The sequence below is a fragment of the Triticum urartu genome, chromosome 1A, assembly GCF_056163025.1.
Source record: "Triticum urartu cultivar PI428250 chromosome 1A, HENAU_Tu73, whole genome shotgun sequence".
Lineage (NCBI taxonomy): Eukaryota > Viridiplantae > Streptophyta > Magnoliopsida > Poales > Poaceae > Triticum > Triticum urartu.
Window position 1 is genome coordinate 558122480 of NC_141873.1, and position 25073 is coordinate 558147552.

The 25073-nt window shown below is 44.8% G+C and overlaps 2 protein-coding genes, 1 long non-coding RNA gene and 3 pseudogenes across 12 annotated transcripts; 4 read left to right on the forward strand and 2 right to left on the reverse strand.

Moving 5' to 3' along the window:
- Nucleotides 1-1256: 1256 nt before the first annotated feature.
- Nucleotides 1257-3105, forward strand: LOC125529128 (F-box protein At2g26160-like). Of its 3 annotated transcripts, none has more exons than XM_048693535.2 (2): nt 1257-1435; nt 1540-3105. In XM_048693535.2, the coding sequence occupies exon 2, from the start codon at nt 1579-1581 to the stop codon at nt 2857-2859; it is 1281 nt and encodes a 426-aa protein (XP_048549492.2). In that variant the 5' UTR covers nt 1257-1435; nt 1540-1578; the 3' UTR covers nt 2860-3105. The 3 variants fall into 3 exon arrangements, with proteins under 3 accessions (XP_048549492.2, XP_048549501.2, XP_048549508.2); XM_048693544.2 differs by having other exon boundaries at nt 1259-1435; nt 1626-3105; XM_048693551.2 differs by having other exon boundaries at nt 1270-1526; nt 1626-3105.
- A 1375-nt stretch (nt 3106-4480) lies between these two features.
- On the reverse strand, nt 4481-9717 carry LOC125529148 (uncharacterized). 3 transcript variants are annotated; one of them, XR_015609613.1, is made up of 3 exons: nt 9306-9717; nt 5860-6003; nt 4481-5112 (listed from the first exon to the last, which is right to left on the reverse strand). It is a non-coding gene; the product is annotated as an uncharacterized LOC125529148 (long non-coding RNA). The 3 variants fall into 3 exon arrangements; XR_007292569.2 differs by lacking the exon at nt 9306-9717 and adding an exon at nt 6234-7638; XR_015609593.1 differs by lacking the exon at nt 9306-9717 and having other exon boundaries at nt 5860-7646.
- LOC147992688 (uncharacterized) lies at nt 7658-15595 on the forward strand. 5 transcript variants are annotated; one of them, XM_087531365.1, is made up of 3 exons: nt 7658-8535; nt 8645-8653; nt 15267-15595. In XM_087531365.1, exons 1-3 carry the CDS (start codon nt 7665-7667, stop codon nt 15593-15595), a joined length of 1209 nt encoding a protein of 402 aa, XP_087387491.1. In that variant the 5' UTR covers nt 7658-7664. The 5 variants fall into 5 exon arrangements, with proteins under 5 accessions (XP_087387491.1, XP_087387489.1, XP_087387487.1 ...); XM_087531363.1 differs by lacking the exon at nt 8645-8653 and adding an exon at nt 9902-9910; XM_087531361.1 differs by lacking the exon at nt 8645-8653 and having other exon boundaries at nt 15255-15595.
- LOC147992689 (uncharacterized) lies at nt 10381-11689 on the forward strand (annotated as a pseudogene).
- Nucleotides 15596-16381: 786 nt separating the features above from the next.
- LOC147992690 (BTB/POZ and MATH domain-containing protein 3 pseudogene) lies at nt 16382-17124 on the forward strand (annotated as a pseudogene).
- A 450-nt stretch (nt 17125-17574) lies between these two features.
- On the reverse strand, nt 17575-21980 carry LOC125529158 (BTB/POZ domain-containing protein POB1-like; annotated as a pseudogene). The gene is made up of 6 exons (XR_015613970.1): nt 21917-21980; nt 21098-21455; nt 20649-20708; nt 20113-20138; nt 18592-18872; nt 17575-18473 (listed from the first exon to the last, which is right to left on the reverse strand). The product of XR_015613970.1 is annotated as a BTB/POZ domain-containing protein POB1-like (transcript).
- Nucleotides 21981-25073: the final 3093 nt, after the last annotated feature.

Consider the following 25073-nt stretch of genomic DNA (forward strand, 5'->3'; position numbering starts at 1 on the left):
GAAGCTTCTGAACTCACATTCGATATCCGCTCTTTGCAAAATGGATCTCTCTTGCTAGGCGAGCCCAGCAAGCATCTCTTTCTTGGAGTTTCGTTTTTGGTTTTTTGCTTCTTCTTCGTCTTGGTTTTCTTTCTCTGTATTTTACATTTTTTTCAATTCTGTAAATTTATATCCATTTGTGTTTCTTTTTAGTAGTTACTTTATTCTATCTTTTTTTCTTGTCCTTTTATAAGGAACTTTTTTTCTTCTTTTTATCCGGTTGCCAGGTGAAAATCCTATTGACTCACACTCGTTGTGTGGAATAAGCATGGTCAACATAATTTTGTATTGCCACGGGCCTGACTAATTTTAGCTAGGGCGGGACTTTGTTTTTTATTTCTTTTTTTGGAATTTATTTTCTTCTTTTTATGGATTTCATAAATGGTAATGCTAACTGGTGAATGTTCGCTGAGAAGGAACTCTCAGGGAATGCACACGCAACCACTTGATCGGGGATCAAACGATGACAGGTTTTGGAAATATTGCCTTCTCTAGGAAGGGATTTCCATGCTTGTCTGAACAAATTGCCATCCCCTACAACTAAAATTGTCATAGAAATCATTCGCAAATGACATCCTCCCCAGCGAACGTTCCCAGCTAATAGGGTCCTTTCATAAATTAATTAATTTGGTTTTCCCTTTTGTTTGTTTTTTCTTCAATTCCTTTACTGTTTTTTGTTTTCCGGTCGTTAAATTTGTTCTTTATGTTTTTCTGCATCATTTTCTATTTTAATGAATTAGACATGTATAAATATATTTATTTTATGCATAGAATATTTTTCCTACTAATGAACATATCTTTACAAAATTTTAAAAATAGTGATATCTATGGATAGTGGAATATATTTAATTATTTTATTATACTGTACATTTTATATCAATCGAAGTAATGTTTTTACACAGAGTTTTATTTGTCCATGTGTGTCTGAAAAAAAATTCACATCACATTTGTAAATTATCTCGAATACTAAAACTGGTTTATACAAAATTTTAGTATGCACCATCTTTGCATTCCATGAACCTGTTTTTTTCTTTCAAGTCTCCAGTAATACAATCGACATTGGAACTCAAATAAAAACATCTGAAAACGAAGTCTCTTTTTATTTTAAGTTGATGAAGACGGCCACGAATGGGAAATAAACAAGAACTATATTTTCCTATATTTTGTCTTTTTTAGGGGTACTACATTTTGTCTGAAATGCCCGTTGGATGAGCGCTGGGCTGGGCCTGGGCTGCACTCACTTGGTCACCCGGCCCCGTTCGGGCTCCACGCTGCACTCCCACTAAAAAAACCTCAAGTCGCACAGCAGCCAGAGCGGCGGCCGGCGGGGTACCCACCGGCGCGGCGCGGACGGCCAATCGACCATTCGACCCCTGCTGCCGGCGCGATCTCTCCGGTACCCACCTCTTCCTTCTCCCCTCATATCCCGGCCTACTCTTCTGCTCGCTCACTGGAGCTTTCTTCGCTGCTTCCGCCGTGTCCGCTGGGTATGCACGCCAGGTGTTCGACGCATTGCTTGGCGCGTTTGGGGTGGTTGCGATGTTCGAAGTACGATATCATTCGATGATGCTGTTGCTTCTTTTCAGCCTTGCAGGAATGATGGTAGCATACAAGAAACCACACCCGCAGCCACAGTCGTCGTGGTCAGACCTCCCGCTGGACATAGTAGGCCTTGTTCTCAGCCTGCTCCCCGAGTACGCCGACCGTGCCGTCTTTGCTGCGGTGTGCCCGCACTGGCGTGCGGCCGCGAGGCAGCAGCTCGTGCCCCCGCCACTGCCTCTTCTCGCGCTCCCAGACGGCACCTTCTACAGCATCTTGTACCCTAGGCTCTATTCCTTCCCTGGTTGCGGCTTTGCAGGGTACGAGAGTGTCTGTGGCAGCTGGCTCGTCTTCCCACGTGACGACGGGTGCTTCCTGGTCAATCCATTCTCCAGGGCCACCGTCACGCTCCCTGCTCTCTCCTGCGTCCGACTCCGTCCTCCAAATGCAGTCGCTAAGTGGTCACTCGAGGATGGGTCAAAAGTTGCCGACCCTTACATCACATGGATGCATATCAATACATCGGAAAAGCTGCACATAAGTAAGCTAATCCCATGCTCGCCAAACCTTGTTGCTGCACTGGTTGGCATTGGACACACCAGCCAGATTCTACTGTGCCAGCCAGGGGCCTCGTCGTGGTCAGTGCGTGCTTACGATCAGTGTAAGGGGTTCGAAGACATGGCGTTCTACCAGGGCAAGCTCTACGCCAGTGCCAATGACGAGAACCTCCTTGTGGTGAACATCAGCCAGGACCATAGCACCGGCGATCCACAGGTTTCTCGGATTGGACAAATCATCAAGAGTGAGCCATGGTATCCAGTTGTGTTGGAAGACAACACTATGCCCTGCAAGAAGCTCTACCTGGTTGAATCGCATGGGGCACTGCTGATGGTACGAAGGGCAATTTGGTGCCGGGTACCTGGACCTGGAGTGCCTGGTGAAGTTATTGCTGGAGTGAGCGGGTTTGAGGTTTTCAAGGCCGACTTTGAGCATTCACGGTGGGTCAAGGTGTCGACCATGGGGGATGACCAAGTGCTGTTTCTAGGGCGAAGGTGCTCCAGGGCCATGTCTGTGTCTCAGTACGGGCTGTCGGGTGATTATATCTTCTTCTTGGATGATGATGAGGAGAATCGTACGGACTACTGCTACGACAAGGAGAACACTTCTTTCAGCGCCTATGACATGAGATCCAGCAGTGTCCTTCCGGCATGTCCCAGTATTTTCTGGAAGTGTTGTGATGAGATGCGTCTGGCTGCATGGCTCTTCCCTGAGGACCGATGAGAGTGTGCCATAATGTTCTATATATGCAAGCTGCTCGGTTATCTAGCCATGCTATAGATGTTGTTGTTCCGGGGTTATTCTCCAACTTTCTCATAAGTTATCTATCTGACTGCGGTAGTATATGGTGGTTGGTATAGTGTTCACTGGTTCCCCTACAATCCGTGAAATGCATTAGTAGTAGAAAATAGTAATATTGCTGCTGTCTATCTGAGCTTTGTTACTCTGCTAAGTGCTGTTTGTTCATCAGTGCTTGTCTGAAGTTGTTGTGGTGGTTACTACTATGGTGGTTTTTGACTACTAAAATGGTTGTTGCTGTGCCTACGAAAGATCTTAAAATGCATCACTGCTTAATCTTTGACTGAGTGGTCTCTCTTTTTCTTTCTTTCTTTTTCTGCGATGAATTGGCATGGCGTTCTTTTTTTTTTGGCTGACTACCTTGTAATGCGCATCTTGTGCTGCTCGTGAGGTCCGTTTGATTTGATTTGAGATTCAGCTAGTCAGTGCTTCGGAAGTATTTTATCTGTGCAATCGCAGTAAATTTATTGCTCCTCTTCACCGGTTGACGGCGAAATAAAATGGAATTGCCACACCTGACAGCCACCTTTTCGTGCCGTTATTTCAAAAGCACGAAGTTAATTTGAAAGGCTACTTATGAACCCAGTAATGCTAAAATGGAGCAGACAGGGGTGCAGTGCCATTAGAATGAGCTGTGGGTGTTGATTTGCACTGCGCCAGGGATCATCTGGTGCATGTCTCCTCTGCTTAATTCATACTCTTAGATTTCTCTTTCTATATTTGTGTCCAGAAAACAATAGTTTTGTAACTTTCGTTACTCCAGTGCACGCATGCCATAACCCTGCAGAACAAATTAAACTTGGAACATGATCAGATCAGCTAAGTGATTGCCAGTGCCTATCGGGTCATGTTTTCAGAGAAGTTTGTGGACTCATGTTAAATATTAATGCACACCTGGACCTAGATTTATTAACATGCCGGCAAAGTAGTCAACAAGGTGTTTCAGTTTTTCCATCTATTCCTAAAAGTACTTCATCCCGATCTTGAAAAACCGAAGAACTAGCTTCATTGATTGGTCCTTTTTTTTCTTTTCCTTTTTGCTCTCATATGTATTGTTTCTTAATTATTATTAAAAAATTGAATGAAACCTACCCGATATTGTGGGTTTATGCCCTTGTGACACCATCTAAAATCTCATCAATTCCAGGCTTCGGGCTTGTATCTGATCATTTGATATTGTTCTACTTATTAATATCACATGTTCCCTCTGTAAAAAAATATAAGAGCGTTTAGATAACTAAAGTAGTACATTTTTAAAAATAATTATGTTTGTTTATCAAATGCACTTTTTTGTGAGGAAAAGCATGTTCGAAGATTCCTTAACTTTTTGCATACTAGTAAGTGTGCACGTGCAATGCATGTCAAACCATGCAAAAAAAAAAACTTAGTGGGATATTTAAGTGATGAGTTCATAGTTCAAACGTGAGCAATGTGTGGGTGTCAGTTTTGGCAAATTAGTGTCTAAAAAAATGGTTTGGCAAAGCAGGGAGTGATATATCCTAGTCTGTTATAACTGTTAGGAAAAATAAGAAACGAATGAAAAAAATATCATATTAATAGGTATTTCATTATTGAGAATATACACAATAAAGATTACATCAACCACAGAGTTATGAATTCACATTTCATATGATACATTTCCATAGAATTTACATATATACATGAATCAAAGGTCGACAAAAACAGACGTGCATCATGTCAAAAACACAAGTGCCCGTCATCGTCGCGATGCGCTGCAACAAATAAGAGTAAAAAAAACCAAAGCACCATTCCGATATTCGATTTTGAAACAGTGGGGATAGGTACCTCTTCATTCAGAAGAATATGATACAATTTATTGCCTTGATTGATCACCTGAACTTATTTCAACCTCACTGTTGCAGTGAGGATGTCCCTTATACTTGCCATGTGACTGCTCAATGCTTGTAAAATCCCAACACAATGAAGAGAATGAGACCAAAAGCTATGGACAAAAAGTCGTAGAGAACAAATATGAATAAGACAACAAAATTTATGAGGTCAGGTTCTAGAAAACATTTTGAGACAGAATAGAGACAGAATATCATTTTGGCAACCTTGCTCATATGTTTTAATCAGTACAGAGTATGTACCTGAAACAGATTGCCTTTCACCACACCTTTTTTCTCCATTGATGTGCTTCTCTGTAAATGAAAGCCTCTGGACAAAACAACACCCAGATTTGAGAAGCATGGAGGCTACTTTTAGTAGAAAACACAAAAGGGGCAATCTTATTATCACGCTTTCTATTTGGAGTATTGTGATCAGTTAAAATAACCAATAGAAAATCATTTTATTGTACAGTATAAATCATGTTGCAAGGTAGATCATTTTATTGTACAGTAAGCTCTCCAAAAGCACCTAAATTTCAGTGTACAATCCGAATTGGTAAGAATACCTATAAACATATAGGCATGGAAATTCTTAGTGCAAAGATTAAAACAACAGAATTGTGTAAACTTACAAGTTTTGCAGATTTTTTCTGAAATCGATTATTTTCTATCAGATTATTTGCTAGAACTAATATAGAGTTGGGATAGTTGACATTGATGATTAGTAGTACTACTTGGTATCTATCAATATTGTTAGTCGAACTGAGACTGCTTACAACCATTTGCTATAGAATTTACAGGTGTACTGAAGGATATTAATCAAGAGCAGCCAAATCATTTCATATATGAAGCGAAAATCAAGAATTACTGGCATTAAGGTAATCAGTGAAAGCACATACCCGAACAAAATTTGAAGCAACCAATTTGATTACATCAATTATAAAGAGTATAGATACATCAATTATAACTGGAACTGAAGATCAGTCACACACTTGTTGAAATGGAGCAAGGTGTGATGACTTAGATTGTCAAGGATTCAGAACATGAGTGAGAATTTGAAGTGCGAAGAACATACCAGGATCCTATGGGGAGAATGTGGTGGGGCCTGTCTAGGCGATTGGGCAACCGCAGCAGGTCATTGAACTTGGGAGTCTTGGCCATCAAATCCTTGACAATCTCCTCAGCCTTGTACGTCACATTATACCAGCTAAGGGAGGCCCTGTATTACAGCAAGAGGTGTTCAGAAATCAGATCTTGAAAATAATGCTACACTGTATGCAGAATCATGTCAACTGATATAGAGGGAGATATGACATATGAGTCAATCACCGAAGCTGCTTGCTGCGGAGCATGGCCACGAACATCTTGTTAAGTTTCACGGTGTCGAGGTGAGAGTTGGGTTACTTCTTGAGGCTGCGCATATAATACAGATATGGGCAGAGAACATACCTTTACTATTGATGACTGCAACGCAGGGGCCGCTCCACCACGCCACTTCTCAGGCTCGCTTGCCGACTGCGACGCCGGCTAGGAGGCCTCGTGTGCCGCCCACCGGAGGCGGCCACCGCCGGCTGCTGCGGGTTTGTCGTGGCTTCCGTCACCCCACACTGTGGCTCAACGACCCAGATGGTAGCGAGATCCTGGCAGCCGGATCACACCCTGCACACGTACGCCCTCCATCACCTTGTCGTCACCCCGGACTTCTTGGCCCGCACCGACTCATCCCCCATCCCGCCCGCCGCAGCCGCTTCAGCCGACGGGGTCGAGCAGGCGCTCCGCGGGCGTCAGCTCCCGCGCTTTCTTCTCCTGCCGCAGCGGTGCCTCGTCCCTCGCCGCGTACCACAGGACCGACCTCCCATTCCCATCTCCCCCTGCCTACTCTTACCGGTCTTCCTCGACGGGACGTGAAATAAGGGAATGGGTGCTAGGTCTCGGAGAGCCCAAGGGAGCGGACCAGCGGATGATCCCGAGGATGGCTCGGCGAGTGCAGCCGCCAGGGACGCCGACGCCGAGGGGATTCTCGTGGCCGTCACAATCGCCAGCGGCAGCGTCCACGGCAGGGGAGGACGCGTTAATTGTGCCTATTTTTCTGGAATTGATCGCTTTATTATTTTTTTCTGGCCGCGGACTACAAGGGTTCGATAGATATGGCAGAGTTTCGTCCGCCCACGTGAATTGCTAGACGTACACAGGTGAGGGTTAAGTTTTACGTTGATGGTTAGATCTAATTAGGTGGGTCAGATCGTGTGGTGATATTTTCTCTCGGTAGTTTTGTGTACGTGTTTTCGGATGCGTTTAAGAATATGTTTGCTTGTTTAATAGTAGTAGAGATATAAATAAAATCCCATGTGGCATTTTGCCTTTTAAAAATGTTTGATTTTATTTTTTTACTCACAGGTTCTTACTTCCTCACTCTAAATAGTTTTTTTCTTCTCCAAGTTCCACTGTTGCTGCTTCAAGGTATTGGGCCATGTTTGGATGTTTGGATCAGCGAGAGCAGGCCCATAAAGCTTGGCTCAATAGTACTCATTGGTCACATGGTCCCGTTCGGGCAAGCCACTCCACGTTTCTCAAAAAAAAAAGGGCAAGCCACTCCACTGTCCACACTCCACTCTCGCACGACAGCAGCAGCGGCGGCGGCGGACTACACACCGGCTGCGGCACGCCGCGGACGGCAAATCGACACACACTCCCGGCGCGGCTTCTCTGGTACCCTCCTCTTCCTTCTCCCCTCACCTTACCGTCCCCTTGTGCTCGCTCAGGGGGATCCGTCCTTGCTCCCGCCATGTCCGCTGGCTATGCACGCCAGGTGCTCGACGCATTGCTTGCCGCGTTTGGGGTGGTTGTCGATGATGATGTTGCTTCTCTTCTGCAGGACTGATGGCAGAAGAGAAGAAACCACACTTGCAGCCACCGCCGTCGTGGTCAGCCCTCCCGCTGGACCTAGCAGGCCTGGTGCTCAGCCTGCTCCCCGAGTACGCCGACCGCGCCCGCTTCGCCGCGGTGTGCCCCCAGTGGCGTGCGGCCGCGAGGCAGCAGCCCCAGACCCCGCCACTGCCGCTGCTCGCGCTCCCGGACGGCACCTTCTACAGCCTCCTCTCCGGCAAACCCTTCCGCTTCCCTGGCTGCGGCTTCGCTGGGTACGAGAGCGTCTGTGGCAGCTGGCTCGTCTTCCCGCGTGACGACGGGTGCTTCCTGGTCAATCCATTCTCTGGGGCCACCGTGACGCTCCCTGCTCTCTCCAGCGTCCGACTCCGGCCTCCAAATGCAGTCGCTAAATGGTCAGGCCACGGAAGTGCAAAGATTGCCGACCCTTACATCACATGGATGCATATCAATACATCAGAACAGCTGCACATAAGTAAGCTACTCATGTGCTCGGCAAACCTTGTTGCTGCACTGGTTGGAATTGGGCACACCAGTCAGATTCTAATGTGCCAGCCAGGGGCATTGTCCTGGTCAGTGCGTGCTTATGATCAGTGTAAGAGGTTCGAAGACATGGCATTCTACCAGGGAAAGCTCTATGCCATTGCTGATGACGAGAACCTCCTTGTGGTGAACATCAGCCAGGACCATAGCACTGGCGATCCACAGGTTTCTCGGATTGGACAAGTCATTGAGGGTGAGCCATGGTATCCAGCTGTGTTTGAGGACAACACTATGCGCTGCAAGAAGCTCTACCTGGTTGAATCACATGGGGTGTTGCTGATGGCACGAAGGATGATCTTGTGCCAGGTACCTGGACCTGGATGTTAGATTTATAATCCCGTAGGATCTACTTAACAGATCGTAAGCCAGACATTAGATCACCTAATAGCACAGATCAGAGAGATGGATTAGGTTCTTACCACCAATGGAAGCAGCCATTGGTGTCGACGGTGCGAAGTCCCGTGCCTGCTCGATGCAGGCTTGATGCAGGCTCGGTGAAGAGGCTCGGTGAAGATGCACAGATCAAGCCTGCATCGAGCAGGTATGGGACTTCGCACCGTCGACACCAATGGCTGCTTCCGTTGGTGGTAAGAACCTAATCCATCTCTCTGATCTGTGCTATTAGGTGATCTAATGCCTGGCTTACGATCTGTTAAGTAGATCCTACGGGATTATAAATCTAACAATGGTATCTTGAGCATGGTTAAGCCTAGATTAGATCCCTAAGATGATCTGTTTAAGTTTGATGATCATGATTACGACCTAATGATTAAGGTTAGCCCTCTGTTAAGTCAAGTCCTAGGGTTAAGAGGTTTCTGTTTAAATGACTAATCTGCTACTGGATCAGTGCTAGTTCCTTTATGATTATCAACAAGTTATGTTAGTTTACCTGTATCACGCTTCCGCTTCAAGTAAGGTTAATTAGCACTGGTTTTGTTTCATGTTAAGAATATAGGAGGAGGGGAATCAGATGAATCACTCGTTTTTTCCCCTAATTATGAGAAACCCTAGCCCTAGATTTTTTTCCCCATTCCGAAATCCCAAAATCAGAGTTAAAATGTTGAAATTAAGAGAAAAAGGTGACGGGCTCACCCAGATGACGCCGGCTTTCGGGGTCCGCACGGCCGCCGCCGTACGCGCACGCCATGGCCGGGACGCCGCCGCCCTTCGGGGTGGCGCGCGGAATGAAGCAGCAGCCGCCGCTGCTGCGCTCACGCACGCGCGCGTCGCCTGGCCTCCGCGCCTTGCACGCCGTCGTCGCCGCCGAAAGCTTGCGCCAGCGACCGCTGGCGAAATGCCCCGCAGCCGCCGCCTGCTCGCGCCACCGAACGCCGTACTCGCGACGCCCGCAGCCACGCTCGCCGGAGGAGCGCGCCGGACTCGGTCCGCGGCACGCTGCTCCGTCGAACGCAGCCACCGCGCCGCCATGGCCGTCGTTGTGCGTCGCCGTTCCGACGATTGCGGGAACGAAATGGGGAATTGGCCCCTAGGGTTTGACCCTCGCTCGTTTTGCTCCGTGCGGGATGATCGCGGCCATCGGCCCGATCGGACGGCCGAGAGCGACGGGTGGCTCAGGGCAGGCCTTCGGGCATTATACGGGCCGCCTTCGCGGCTGGGCTTCGGCCCGAGTTGTCTTAGCCCGCAGAAAAGGCGTTTTTTTTTTGTTTACTGGGCTAGGATTTAAAGAGCTGCCGTGGGTTTTGGGCTAAAATTGAAGTTTCTGTGCGTTTTCTATTTATTCAGTGTGTTTCCGTATTATGATTATTCCCAAAATGTTCTTGCACTGTTATAAATAGAAAATTGACAGAAAAATGATTCTAAAAATTATGGTTTAGTTTTCTGAATGAAATGGAACCAACGAGAAATTTTATTTAGAAAACTTTTATGAATTAATGTTTGTGTCATTTTATGGCACATTTATGTTCATCCCATGGTAGTATCAATAAATGGAGAATTATTAATGTTGGAAAATTGATATTACACATGAGATTAATTTGATCATTTTTGTAATACAGACCAACGTTGTTTTACATTTTTGAATCATTCCGTTAATTCCTTATTATTTTCTGCCCAACGGTGATATAATTTGGAGTTAATTTTTGCATGAAAATTGATCAAACCAACGTAGGTTAATTTTTGTGCAATTTAATTTAATTATGATGTTCTTTTCCTTTACTTATGATATTTCGAAACATGACAGCTTCCGGTTCTCGTGGCCTCGAGATCGAGCCACTTACTGGGAATAACTTCCAATCGTGGAAGGACTCGTTGCTTTTGCACCTCGGATGGCATGAGGTTGACCTCGCACTGAGGGAAAGTAAACCAGTGGACCCTGCAAAGGGTGCCACTGGGTATGCTGAGCTTAAGAAAGATTATGATACTAAAGTTGAGAAGTGGGAGAGGTCAAACAGAATGGCGCTCCTAATTATGAACTTCTCCATCTCGACTGAGATTAAAGGGGCTATTCCTGCCAATGAAAGTGCCGCCGAATATTTGAAATCGGTGGAGGAACAATTTAAGGGCTCCAAGAAAGTGTATGCAGATGAGCTTTTGCACAAGCTGCTTGCAAAATATGACGGGCATGGAAATATGAGGGAGCACATCTTAAGTATGAGCAATGCCGTAGCAAAGCTTAAAACCATGAAGTGTGACTTGAACGAAGAGCTTCTGGTGCTCCTAGTTTTTAGGTCACTACCCTCACAATTCAATCCATTCAAGATAAACTATAACTCTCTTGAAACCAAATGGAAACTATCTGAACTCATTGCACATTGCGTTCAGGAGGAAGAGAGAATGAAGAGTGAGCAGAAAGATCAAGCTCTCCATGTTAACTCTGCAAAGAGGAAGCATGAGAACCATGCTCATAACAATAATGTGCCCAACAAAAAGCAGTATTCCAAAAAGAATCCTCCAAAGCCTAACCAATGCAACGAGGCAAGTTGTTCACGTCCCGCACCTTCAGCGGCTACTTCAGTTAATCTTACAAATGCCGCTGGAGAAAGACTTTGCAATTTTTGCAAGCAGCCAAATCATTTCAAGGCGGATTGTCCAAGTTTTCTTAAGTGGCTGAATAAAAAGGGTAAGGATGAGATCACTCTTGTAGATGAATCTCTATATGTTGATTTTTCTGAATCTACATGGTGGATTGACTCAGGTGCGACTGTTCATGTCGCGAATTCTTTGCAGGGATTCCATATAAGCCACACCCTAAAGGGAACAAGAAGACTTAATGTCGCGAATGGGAAGGAGGCTGAAGTTGAAGCCGTGGGCTCCCTCACCTTGAAGTTGCACACTGGTTTCCTACTTCAGCTCAAGGACGTTCTTTATGTGCCTACTTTGAGTAGGAATTTGATTTCAGTTTCATGTTTAGATGATTTTGGATTTCATTGTACCTTCGGGGAGAAACAATGTTTTTTAAAGTATTGTAATAAGGATGTTGGTCTCGCCGTCCGACGAGGCAAACTTTATATGTTAAATCTTTCCGGTTATCCTATGTGTGTGAATCTCTGCGAGATGAATATGAATGAACGCAATCATAAAAAGAATGGGAGAAGTATCAATCCTTCTTCGAAATTGTGGCATCGTCGCTTGGGCCACATTTTGAGGGGGAGAATGGAACGATTGATTAAAGAAGAAATACTTCATCCGCTAGATTTCTCTGATGCGGGCAATTGTATTGACTGTATTAAGGGAAAATATGTGAAAACAATTAAGAAAGGAGCAGTAAGAGCCACATCGGTCCTTGAACTTATTCATACTGACATATGTGGACCTTTTAACGTAAAGTCTATGGATGGTTTTGATTCCTTCATTACCTTCACAGACGATTTCTCTCGCTATGGCTACATTTACCCCATACGTGACCGATCCGAAGCTTTGGACAAATTTAAGATTTATAAAGCCGAGGTTGAAAATCAACTCAACCTAAAGATCAAAGTAGTACGGTCTAATCGCGGGGGAGAATATTATGGCAGGCATGCTCCTTATGGGGAAATTCCAGGACCGTTCGCAAAATATCTTGCTGAAAATGGAATAATTGCCGAATATTCAATGTCTGGTGAACCTCAGCAAAATGGCGTAGCTGAGCATCGCAATCGCACTCTTATGGATATGGTACGTAGCATGCTTAGTCATGCGAACTTACCAGTAAGCCTTTGGATGGAGGCATTGAAAACAGCTGCACACATCCTAAATCTTGCTCCAACTAAGTCAGCACCGAGCACACCTTACGAGATGTGGGTGGGAAAGAAACCGAGTTTGAATTACTTGCGAGTGTGGGGCTGCCCGGCTGAAGCTAAAGTATTCAATCCACATATTAAGAAATTGGACCCAAAGACAGTCAGTTGTTTTTCATTGGGTACCCTCATAGAGGAAAAGGATATCGCTTTTATTGCCCAGGTCATACCACCAAGTTTGTGGAAACCAGGCAAGCGGTGTTTTTTGAGGATAATGAAGTCACTGAGGTTAGGGCGATTGATCTTGAGGAGAAGCGGGTGTACGTTCCATCCCCGACTATCCAACAGAACTTTATCCCTATGCCTAATATGCATGAGACACCTACTGGTGATCCTGAACCTGAAGTGGATCCTCAATCTGATGAGGAGCCTCAGCATAATGAAGATCCTCAGCATGATGAGGATCCTCAGCCAAATGATGATCCTCAACCCAATGATAATCGACAACCTTCTCGGGCAAGAGAAAATGCACATACTAATGAGCCTGTGAGAAGATCACAACGGGAAAAGAAAAAGGCCATCTCTAGCGATTATGTCACTTTCATGTGTGAGGATGAAAATGACATAGGGAAGGCACAAGATCCGACCTCATATAAAGAAGCCGCTAAAAGTGAAGACTCGTCCAAATGGTTGGTAGCCATGGAAGACGAATTGAAATCTATGAGCTCGAATGATGTTTGGGACTTAGTAGAAGTTTCTGATGGAGCCAAAAGGGTAGGCTGCAAGTGGGTCTACAAAACCAAATATGATTCCAAAGGGAACGTCGAAAGGTTCAAAGCGAGACTTGTAGCAAAAGGTTTTACACAGAGAGAAGGAATCGATTATAAGGAGACCTTCTCGCCTGTGTCATCCAAAGATTCTTTCAGAATTGTTATGGCACTTGTAGCTCATTATGATTTGGAGCTGCATCAAATGGATGTTAAGATGGCATTTCTGAATGGTGACTTAAAAGAAGTTTACATGACTCAACCTGAAGGTTTTGTCGTGGAAGGAAAAGAACACATGGCATGTCGTTTAAAGAAATCCATATATGGCTTGAGGCAAGCTTCAAGGCAGTGGTACCTCAAGTTCGACGAGATTATTAGAACTTTTGGTTTTAAAGAGAATGAAGTGGACAACTGCATATATGTTAAATTTAAAGGCAGTAGGTTCACATTTTTAGTCCTATATGTGGATGATATTCTATTGGCTTGCAGCGATAAAGATATGTTGCATGAGACCAAGAGATTTATGTCCTCAAAATTTGACATGAAGGATCTCGGTGAAGCCTCGTATGTCCTTGGCATCGAGATTCATCGAGATAGGTCTAAAGGAACATTAGGACTATCGCAAAAGGCATACTTTGAGAGAGTACTAAGGAAATTCAATATGCATAAGTGCTCTTCCTCACCTGCCCCCATAGTTAAGGGCGATAAGTTTGGGACTTTCCAATGTTCGAGGAACCAAAATAAAACTGATCAGATGAAGTCGGTTCCTTATGCTTCAGCTGTCGGAAGCATCATGTATGCTCAAGTATGTACACGCCCTGACTTAGCTTTTGTAACCGGGATGCTTGGCAGATTTCAATCTAATCCAGGACCGGATCACTGGAAGGCCGCAAAGAAAGTCTTGCGTTATATGCAAGGTACTAAAAATTTCATGCTTACATATAGAAAGTCCGATAACCTGGAAGTTATTGGTTATTCAGACTCTGATCTTGCCGGGTGTGTGGATAGTATGAAATCCATGTCAGGTTATATATTCACACTCGCTGGAGGAGCCATATCGTGGAAAAGCTCCAAGCAAAAGATAGTTGCCTCATCTACGGTGATGGCAGAATATCTAGCATATTTTGAGGCCACCGGGCAGGCTGTATTCCTAAAGAATTTCATTCCCGGACTTAAAGTGGTTGACAGCATTTCCAAACCACTGACATTGTACTGCGATAATGAATCCGCAGTTTTCTATGCGAATAACAACAAGTCAAGTGCTGCTGCCAGGCACATTGACCTAAAGTACCATGTTGTTCAACATAGAATCCAGGATCAAACTATTAATGTTAAGCATATCAGTACGACACTATGCTTGCGGATCCGTTTACTAAAGGCTTACCACCCAATATATTTCGTGAGCATGTAGCCGGCATGGGATTATTGGAAGCCTCTTGATTCTGGAATTATGGGACCGCTAATATAAACCACTCCCAATAAGAAAAATGTTTCCTTTTCGAAATAGGATGTGTGCTATGAATATTGAGGTTCAATGGCTTTTCATCGGCTGTTGTAACACCTTACTCTGGTATATTATTCCTATGGAGAATGGACAAAAGTCATTGAGCCTAACGATCAAAGGGGAGAATGTTGGTATTGATCTAGAGGCCCAATGGGCCAAAACGAAAATAAAAGACCAGAAATAAAGTTACGTTAAAGAGAGAAACAGGGAGGCCACGAACCAACGTTCGTACCCCTCGATCTCAACTTACGCGCCCTAATCGGGGGCACCCTAACCAACTATGGTTTTGGTCCCCTGTCGCCAGCGCACATAAAAAGATGGGGGAGCAGCCGGCACCTACGCTAGACTAGTTCTCGTACGGTTTACTCCTGCTCCCTACATCCCTAAACCCTAACCGATTTGGGGGAGCGCTGCACGACGGGGGACCAAAACCATAGTTGGTTAGGGTGCCCCCGATCAGGGCGCGTAAGTTGAGATCGAGGAGTACGAACGTTGGTTCGTGGTCTCCCTGTTTCTCTCTTTAACGTAACTTTATTTCTGGTCTTTTATTTTCGTTTTGGCTCATTGGGCCTCTAGATCAATACCAACACTGGAGTGTGCGGTGAAGTTGTTGCTGGACGGTTTGAGGTTTTCAAGGCTGACTTTGAGCATTCACGGTGGGTCAAGGTGTCAACTGTGGGGGCTGACCAAGTGTTGTTTTTAGGGCGAAGGTGCTCCAGGGCCATGTCTGTGTCTCTGTGCGGATTGTCGGGTGATTGTATCTTCTTCCTGGATGATGAGGAGGAGAATCGTATGGATTACCGATACGACGGGGAGAACCCCTCTTTCTGCTTCTTTGAGATGAGATCCAACGATGTGTATTCCGCTCATCCATTTATTTTCTGGAAGCGTTGTGATGAGAAGCGTCCGGCTGCATGGCTCTTCCCTCAGGACTGATGAGAATGTGTCATAGCTTTATTTATATGCAGCTGCTCTCTGCAGGTTATTTATATGTTGGTGTTGTTCCGGGGTTATTCTGCAACCAGCTCTAGGTTATCTATCTGACGGTCGTATGTATGGTGGTTGGTATAGTGTTCAGTGGTTTCCCTACAAGCCATGAAATGCATTAGTAGTACATGTATTTTTCTGAACTTTGTTACTCTGTTAAGTGCTATTAATCAGTGCCTGCCTGAACTTATTGTGGTGGCTACCACTGCTATGGTAGTTTACAATTAGTAAGGTGGTTTTTGCTGTGCCTATGAAAGATCTTAAAATGCATCACTGCTTATCTGCATCTTTGTCATGGTAGTTTCCCTTGTTTTCTTTCTTTTTTTGCGATGAATTGGCATGGTGGTCTCTTTTTTTGGGCTCAAATTGCTACCTTGTGCTAGTTGTGAGGTACGTTTAATTTGATTTGAGATTCAGCTAGTCAGTGCTTCGGAAGTTTTTTATCTGTGCAATCGCAGTAAATTTATTGCTCCTCTTCACCGGTTGACGTCCAAGTAAAATGGAATTGCCACACCTGGCAGCCACCTTTTCGCGCCGTTATGTCAAAAGCACGAAGTTAATTTGAATGGTTATTTATGAACCCAGTAATGCATAAATGGATATGCCTGGAGCAGACAGGGGTGTAGTGCCACTAGAATGAGCTGTAGGTGTTGTTTTGCACTGCCCCCAGCCCCAGGGAGCATCTAGTGCACCTACACGCATCCGTGCAAGCAAAGCACGTGACTTCTGTGAAAACAACGATGGCTGGGGTCGAAGTCGATTCATGACAAAAGAGGACCTTGACAAGTCGGAGCATCTCAAGGATGATTGTTTCGCCATCCGGTGCGACTTTATCATCGCTGAAGCCGCTGCTACTGCCTTCATTGAGGTGCCGCCATCTAACTTATGCGAGCATCTGAACCATCTCTTTGCGACCAAGATTGGCGCCGATGTGATGTTCGAGGTCGGCCAAGAGAGTTTTGCTGCTCACCGAAACATTCTCACGGCCCGTTCCACCGTCTTCATGGCGGAGCTCTTCGGCCCCATGAAGGAGGGGACCACGGCAGGTGCCATACAGATACAAGACATGGAACCCAACGTGTTCAACGCTTTACTTGGTTTCATCTACACCGACTTGATGCCCAAGATGATGAAGGTGGGAGGAGAAGCAGAAGCAGAAGAAGGTGGAACCGATGAGGTTACTTGGCTGCGACACTTGCTTATTGCGGCGGATAGGTTTGATCTCCAGCGGCTCAAGTCAATGTGTGAAGAGAGGCTGTCGGAGCACATAGATTTCAGCTCAGTGACGGCCATCCTTGGTCTGGTAGCACAGCACCATTGCCGCGGACTTAAGGAGGCCTGCCTGGAGTTCCTCAAAGTACAATCTGCTGCAATCTTGGGAGGAGTCATGGCGACCAGCGATTGGCAGCGCATGTCTGCAACTGACCCCTCTGTTCTGAACGAGCTCATCGCCAAGCTTGCCTTGAAAGCGTAGTTCGTTGGCTGTAATGATTGCAAGTCGCTGGAGATCAGTTTTGTGCACGATAATGGTGATGCTAATACGATTGCTCGCATAATTAATCAGTTTTGTGCTATCTCTGGTCAGACTCCCAACTGGAATAAATCTGCTATTTTATTTAACTAGGAAAATTGCCCGTGCGTTGCAACGGGAGAAACAAAACCTCACACGTGACGATCTAATATGTTAAAGCACACTACTGTGCAAATTGAGAATATGGTTCTTTGGTGTGCTGCCTGGAAGATAGATTAGTAGCGGCTGCATTAAACCAGGGTTCAAAAATATCTTGCTCTATGATGGGCTAAAATAGTGTCGGATTCATTTACAGTGGCTAGAATATTTGTGGATACCATCCATCCACTTGTTTGACTGCAGCAAGTGAAATCATTTATAGAGCCTGTGATTTCTTGTGTAAAATCTTACTGGTATTAAACCCAAGAAATCCCTCGGGACACTGTATTTTTTTATGTGTAGGACATCGATTTATTTACATCATGACTGTTTCCTCAGTAAACTTTATTACTTACCTACAACGTGACTGTTTCCTCGGTAAATCCATTGACACCTTTCTAAACAGCTACTTGTTCTGAAGCTCCAGTCATAGCCATTTGATCAAAAGCAAAGCTCTTCAGGTTGTGTTTTCTCCACCCGAGGAATTTCAAGCAGACCCATCAGCCTGGCTCCTAAGACGAAAGAAATATACACCATTTCCTACCACAAATAAGATAAACATGTTTGTTCTGATTACACCCATTCACATACTATTGAGACTTGAGATCAGTAAGGACACAACATAATTAACCAATAACACTACACGCGGACACAAAAGCTAGGAGATGCACACACAAACCAAGCTGCATTTGATAGCAATCGTACCACCAGATGGTCTCCAGCATGGGTGTCAAGACCACCGCCTCCATCTCGTTGCGGTCTCAAACAGAACCACTTTCAGATGCCTGTACTTGTAAGCTAGCTCTGCATATAGCAAACAAGAGGTTGCACATGCTGCAAGAGCACCTGGCCTGGTTAGTGTGTTGGATAAGCTTTGCACATAAGTACCCTAGTGATAAGCTTTGCTCATGGTCTATGTCATCGTCAGTGCATGTGAAAATCTCCTGAAGTGCCTCACAAGTCATATGACTGAAGCGCACCAGCGGAACCAAATGAGAACTCAAGATCTTACGTCTTTCTTCTAATTCTGGTATTGCACACGGGCCCAGTTGAGCAACAGACGGTACAAGACATCTTCATTTTTTCACATGTAGGTCAGTGCTTGAAAATATGGCTTCAATCCCAGCAAGTGGCATGTTCATCACTTCATTTCGGAACCTGAAATAATACAAACCAAGCCTTGAGTACACTTCATACATGATTTTGTTTCAACAATGTGTACACTTCTGTATGAAAAGGAAAGAAAAGGTGGCTCCATCCAATGGGGATCACACACTTATGCATATCACTGTATTTGTTGGCAAGGAAATCCTTAGCTGCAACTATCAAATGGTGAACTTCAACTGCCATCGAAGTGAATCATGGATAGTCTAGGTAGAGCAGCGCAGATTCTGTGGTCATATGAAAGCTTGAGAGCAACTGGCTACAATGCCTCATGCAAGAGAGAACCTCAAATTTATCGGCATCCATTAAGATGTCAACCAGAATAGCAGGCTCGGTTGTTTGTTAACTTTCCACTGTACAAAAAGCTCAAAAGCTCCATAAGGGCATTTTCCTCTGTTCCAAGTAGAATAGAAACAAAAAAGCATAAGGATTAAAGAAAGGGTTGTGAATGGTTATTTAAGTATGACTGTTGACTTTTGGTATTGGGGAAAGCTATATGTACCGAATTGTAGACCAAAAATCAATTTAGTAGGTAAAATCAAGAAGTGAAAATAGACTAACCATCATTATTAGAGATAGTCGAAAAGTGATGGAAAAACTCATAAATGTAAATGCATTCATCATTACAATTAATCAATATTTCAGTTGTTCGTCTGCCTCATCATCCTTCTCTAGTTGTCATAAACAAACTAAATATCTCTAGTGAAAAAAATAAAATACATATAAAAATCTTACAGCTGGGCAAGGACTATAATTCCAGGTGCATACCTTTTCTAATACACAATGGAAATCTATAGTGGGAACAACTCTATTACCATTACTGGACATAAGCCCATAATATCCTCTAAATATAAAAGGCATAAGCAACGACACACAAAAATAACACTTCCTTACGTCTTTGTAAATTACAGATTAGCAACTTGACTCCATTTGATAATAAAAAATAACATTGTTTCTTTCCGACCATTAAAACTGAATATGACAAAAATTTAGAATATATAGGGCCAAAATTTCCTACAGGAGAGAAGAAACTTGGCATCCTAAATATAGGACTTTGTGCAATGTTTTAGAAATATAGCTGAATGCAAACCATGGTTCAGATTCAGCTCAAAATTCAGATAGACACTTTTTAGTTTAATTTAAAATGCATCAAGACAAAAATTAATACTCCCTCTATAAACTAATATAAGATATTTCAGGTAACTACTTTAGTGACCTAAAATGTCTTATATTTGTTTACCGAGGGAGTACATTACTGCAAGGTCCATAAGTGAATCTCAAAGAAAACGTCCATGGGCTGAACCAACATGTACACCCAATTCTAGACTACATATACAGTTTTCTAGCAAAGACAACATAACAATGTTACCTAGAGTGGTGCTCCAAGGGATTTCTAGACATACTATGACTAACTCCTCTAGCACAATTATTGAGCAGGTGAACTGATGCAGAGCAACTACACAGTTTAGTCTCAAAGGAGATAGAATATGTAGAAATAGCTTTCAAAATCCACACATAATAAGCCTGTACATGCGAAAGGCAAAAATTGCAGGTCAATGGTCCACTTAAGATAATGCCCGCGGTGTGGTCTTCTGAAGAAGAAATCGCTGCCTAGCTGGGAAACACCTAAAACCTGACGTGAAAAATAAGTTGATCCACCTGAATGGATACAAACATTACTTTCACATACACAGTGATTGGACTCGGAATCAGGCACTGGCATATGCAAGCATTGGAAAATATTTGCGAGAATCACAATACCTGGGACTCAATAGTTTCTTCAGAAAAGTACCCATCAAACCAAGATTTAATATACCATCAAGAATGTCTGCCATAATTTCCTCTGTCATCAGGAATTCCTGCCAATGTCCTGTTATACCATCAAGAGATTTAATAGAGCTATCTTGAGATCAAGCAATGGAGTTTGGAGCTGCTGTTCGCTGCAGGTTTATCATATTATCGGACATTCAATCGTCTCAAGCACATAACCTACTTACGCAGGGCAGTCCGCGCTCCAGTCCATGACATGATGCATTGGACATCACCGAACGATCTCCGGGGATGATGGAGTGATGGTAGCTTGGCTAGTTCGACAGCCCCCTGTTGTCGGTCTCCGGCCACCCTCATTCCTTCGCAAATGTCGCCGGCCGGCCACCGACGACAGCTGACCGTTGCTGCTGAACTTGGCCTCCAATGCTTCCTCTAGCCGCCTCCTTTAGTTTGGCATATCTGCAGCGTAGAGACCAACACGATCATTTACCCCATGTAAAGTGCAATTTGGAAGAATGCAAATGTGTACACAATTACTTCCACTGTATACATGGAAGTAGCGATGCATTGACTACAATACCCTGATTAAAAAAGTAATGAGTAACAACTCAAGTAAGAAATCAAAAACATTGTACCTGATATTCAATAATGGGAAGTGCACATGATTAACTTGTGCTACTTGCGCTCCATCATCAACCGATTTTGATCTATCATAAAATAAATGTCACAACCTCTGGCATCAGTAGTGGCATATCATTGTCACTTTGACCAATTACCAGAACACAAACAAATCAAATCTGACCCTACATCTCTCTCTATAGCCAATAGGGAGAAGCATCATCACTCACCTCGTCCACCGACGCCACCCGTGCACGCTCACGTCCCCGTGTTGACCACCATGGTTGAGCCTGCTGGGAGTAGAGGTGGGGGTGGAACAGGGAGGGAGGAGGGAGATGGCGAGGGAGAGATGGAGAAGAGGGGCCGCGCGCGGCAGGGCGGGGCGGGAAGTGGCGGCCGCAGGGGTCGCGGGGCGGGGCGGAGCAGGAGGTGGCGGCGGCGGGCGGCGCACGGCGAAGCGGAGCGGGGCAGGAGGTGGCGGCGGGCTGGAGGTGGAGATGGGATCGAGGAGGCAGGGTGGTGCGGCGGCTGGGCTATTTTTTTCCTTTTCTCTCCTTCGTACCAGTTCCGCTTGACTTATGACGAGGACTGCGGGTTAATTTCTCATAAACGAGGGGACGTTTTTGCAAAAAGGCCGACGAGGGACGACCAAAAGCAATCGCTGGTTTATTATTATATTAGGGAAGAGATAAAAATAAAAACTTGCATCTTGGGCACCCTCTTATTCTCCCAAGCAAGAATAGAGCTGTTGCTTATGATTTTATTATTGAAAAGTTTAAAGCTATACTTAATAGCTGCAAGGCCAACAGACTCTTCCATGCTGGTAGGCGTAGGCTCACTCTTATTAAGTCTGTCTTTGCCTCTTTGCATGTAGTGATCTAAACGTCCTTATATTTCTTTACGGAGGGAGTATATGTCAATTAATCTTTTGAGCAAAGGTACTATTGCTAAACTTACTTCTATCATTACGAAATTCTGGTGGACTGGGATTCAAAATGACAATGACTCCAAGCCTATATGTTTTAGAGCTTGGGAAGAGATATGCAAACCTATGCATGAAGGTGGGTTGGGCATCCGAGATTTTTCTCTTGTTAACAAATCTCTTGTGGCCATGGCTGCTTGGAGAATCATTAAGAATCCTTCATCTCTTGTTGCCAAAATTCTCAAAGTTAAATACTTTCATAACACCTCCATTTGGAAACTCCATATTTCTTCTCGTAAATCTGCCTTTTGGGCCTCCGTTATTAGAATTCTTCCGTTAATGCTTGATTCTTGTCGATTGCAAATCGCGAATGGCAACACTTGTATCTGGACAAGTCCTTGGTACAAGGATTGGAAGAACATTCATGATCACTTAAAACTGAATCTGGATAGGCCTTGTCCATGCGTTATTAGTGATCTTTGGCAACCCAATACCAAACTTTGGGATGCAGATAGGATTAGCACTTTCTTTGATGATTACTTAAAAAATGAAATTATGAACATTCCTGTCCATAATGCTAATCTGCAAGATACTATATGTTGGACTCATACTCCTAGTGCAGATTGTACTACAAAGAGTGCATACAAGACTTTTATGCAGGAGACTCAAGGTGCTTCTACAAGACGAGGATCACACATCACGGATCAGGAAATAGCACTTCTCAATCAGGTTTGGAAAAACAAATCCATTGCTCCCAGAGTTAAAACCTTTGTATGGAGGCTTATTAGAAGGGCTATAGCTTCTGGTTTAAGAGCATCTAGGTTTCCACTCATATTAAAAAAGAATGTTGTAGATGTGGACAATTAGAAAATGACTCACAACTTTTATTTCATTGCAACTTTGCGAGATCAGTTTAGTTTAAATTTGGCTTCAAAACCGATGCGCTGGACACTAACTTGTATCCTTCTAATGTCATTCACTTGATTTTTTTCCACCCAACATTCAGAGTTATATCGAGCCACAATATTTACTTTTCTATGGAATATTTGGAAAGCTAGGAATGATCTTTTATTCAAAAAGAAAGTTTGGACTCCTTTGCAGGTGGTTTATGCCACAAAAGCAATGCTAAATGCAGGTCTAAAGGAGAACATTGAGGAAAATGGCAGGATCTCAACTAGTACTAATAAAAGAAGTTTACCATGCACAAAATTGTCCTTGCAACATGCAGGTCCCCTGGCTTATGTTGATGCGGCTTTTAATCCAACCGTAGCAGGAAATGAAGCTTCATTTGGAGTATTCCTGAAAAACGAGGATTCCAATCACTCCATTTTCATACAAGCAGCGGCATCGAATGTGTTTTCTGTTTTGCAGGTACTCTTAGCTGCTTCGGTTGTCAAAGCCTTGGGCTGGAACTCGATCTCTTTCTTTTCTGATTGCAGGACTTTGGTTGAAGCTGCCGAAGCAAGGGATCTAATGCAAAATCCAGGACATTGGACAATCAGACCATTACTTGCAGATTTCTATGATATTACATCGAGCTTAAGCTCTTTCAAGGTCACACATATTCCAAGGATTAATAATTTCCTTGCTCACCCTCTGGCAGAAAAGGCTTTCTCATGCAGATCATCCTCTGGTTGCTCTATTCGATGCAGTAAATCCTCTACGATGTAATTTCAAAATGGCTTTCGAAGCCATTTCATTTCCTTTAGGAAAACTACTGTCTGTACACTGTTTGGGATGTTGATGTAAATAAAGTTAAGCCCTCTTTGAGGGCTTCAGGTTGCCAAATTTTTTTTTACTCTACCAGCTATTGTGGAATGTGGTGCTGATGCATGATCTTAAGACTGTAACGCTGGGAACTAGCGAGGTGGGACCAAATAAGTCGCGCTCATACAAAGCAGCTGCGGTGTAGATGGGCCGAGCCTGTCTTGGAGCCCATGCAATCGAGTCGGCGGCGGCCGCCGAGGTGGTCGTGGTCGGCGGCGGGGTCTGCCCCCGGAGGAGTGCAGCCGGAGCCAGGCGGCACAGCAGATTCGTGTGCTTCGACTGAACTTGGAGGCTCTTCAGAGCATTTGGGATGTGTGCAGCAGAAGCCGTTAATTTCTTGGCCCCCTTCGCGGCTTCACCGATGGGATCGAAGGTGACATGAGTAAATCAGACCTGACAAGCCATGTCTTCCGTGCCGGGGATTAACCATGGACCGGAGACACGCGGGCAGGCACGAAGTCAATTCGAAAAGCCATTTAGAAATTGTGTAGTGCAAGTGCAACGATCGATATTATGCAGGGCACAGAGAGGAGTGTAGCACCGGTGCCGGTAGTACGAAGTGTAGTAGCGGTGGTTTTGGACTGCATGCAAGAGCGTGTCGGAAATGTACGTCACCGGTGTTGATACTGGGACTGGCTACACGTCAATCGCCTGAAAAACAGAAAACGGTCAGTCGATCCTCCTTCTCCGGCATTAACCGTTCGATCAAGATCCAATGAACGCTGGTCGTCTTCAACCTCCGACAGATCTTCTTCCTCTCTCTCACCCGTCGATCCAGCCCAGCCCTAACCGCCGCCCCCCACCGCATGCAGCCGCCGGCGCTCTCGATCGTGACCGCCTCACCGCCCCACCCTCCCCTGAACCACCCCCATCGCCGGTCTTCCACCACCGCCGGCCATCCCTCTAGCCCCCCGCGCCGAGGTGTTTCTCCGGCGAAGTCTCACACCACCCCCCACCACTGCCCCCACCCTAAACTCTAAGATAGATATTGGGGTAGCCTGTCCAGCGAGCTTCTTCCTCCCGTCCGGCGAGTTTCTTCCTCCCTTGCACCTTTTTCTTTCTTCAACCAAAATCGATTGACCCAAAATTCGAAAGCCAGGCGATTGACATGTAGCTATTGTAGTCGATACTACATGTCTCCGTATAAAAATGCCATCGCCATTTACTCCCCCTTATCTCAAAAGCAGGTCGTAGTAGTAGCAGACTAGCAGTATATACTATTATTATCTTTAATCCAGTGTTCAGTGTAGTTATTTGGCCATGTTTCCCGGAAGTGCGCTTGGAGACCATGCATGGCGTCCACGCATGCATGTGGTGGTTAGCAGTTGGTGCTAACTCCATCACGCTGGTTTATCTTATTTTGACATGACATGCATGCATGGCGAAATTATGGGCCGGTTCATATCCAACACTTTGATCGATCTACTCCAACTTTCTGATCGCTCATACGTATCGCTGTGCGCACAATTCCTACCAGCATTCACCCGTGCCATGCAATGCAGCTCGAAGAAGGGAGG

Bases quoted from the DNA above. Each gene is read 5' to 3' on its own strand.
- LOC125529128 (XM_048693535.2), top strand. From the start codon at position 1,579: ATGTTCGAAGTACGATATCATTCGATGATGCTGTTGCTTCTTTTCAGC.
- LOC147992688 (XM_087531360.1), top strand. From the start codon at position 7,665: ATGGCAGAAGAGAAGAAACCACACTTGCAGCCACCGCCGTCGTGGTCA. The intron at 8,534-15,249 runs ATGTTAGATTTA...CAATACCAACAC, and splicing joins TGCCAGGTACCTGGACCTGG to TGGAGTGTGCGGTGAAGTTG.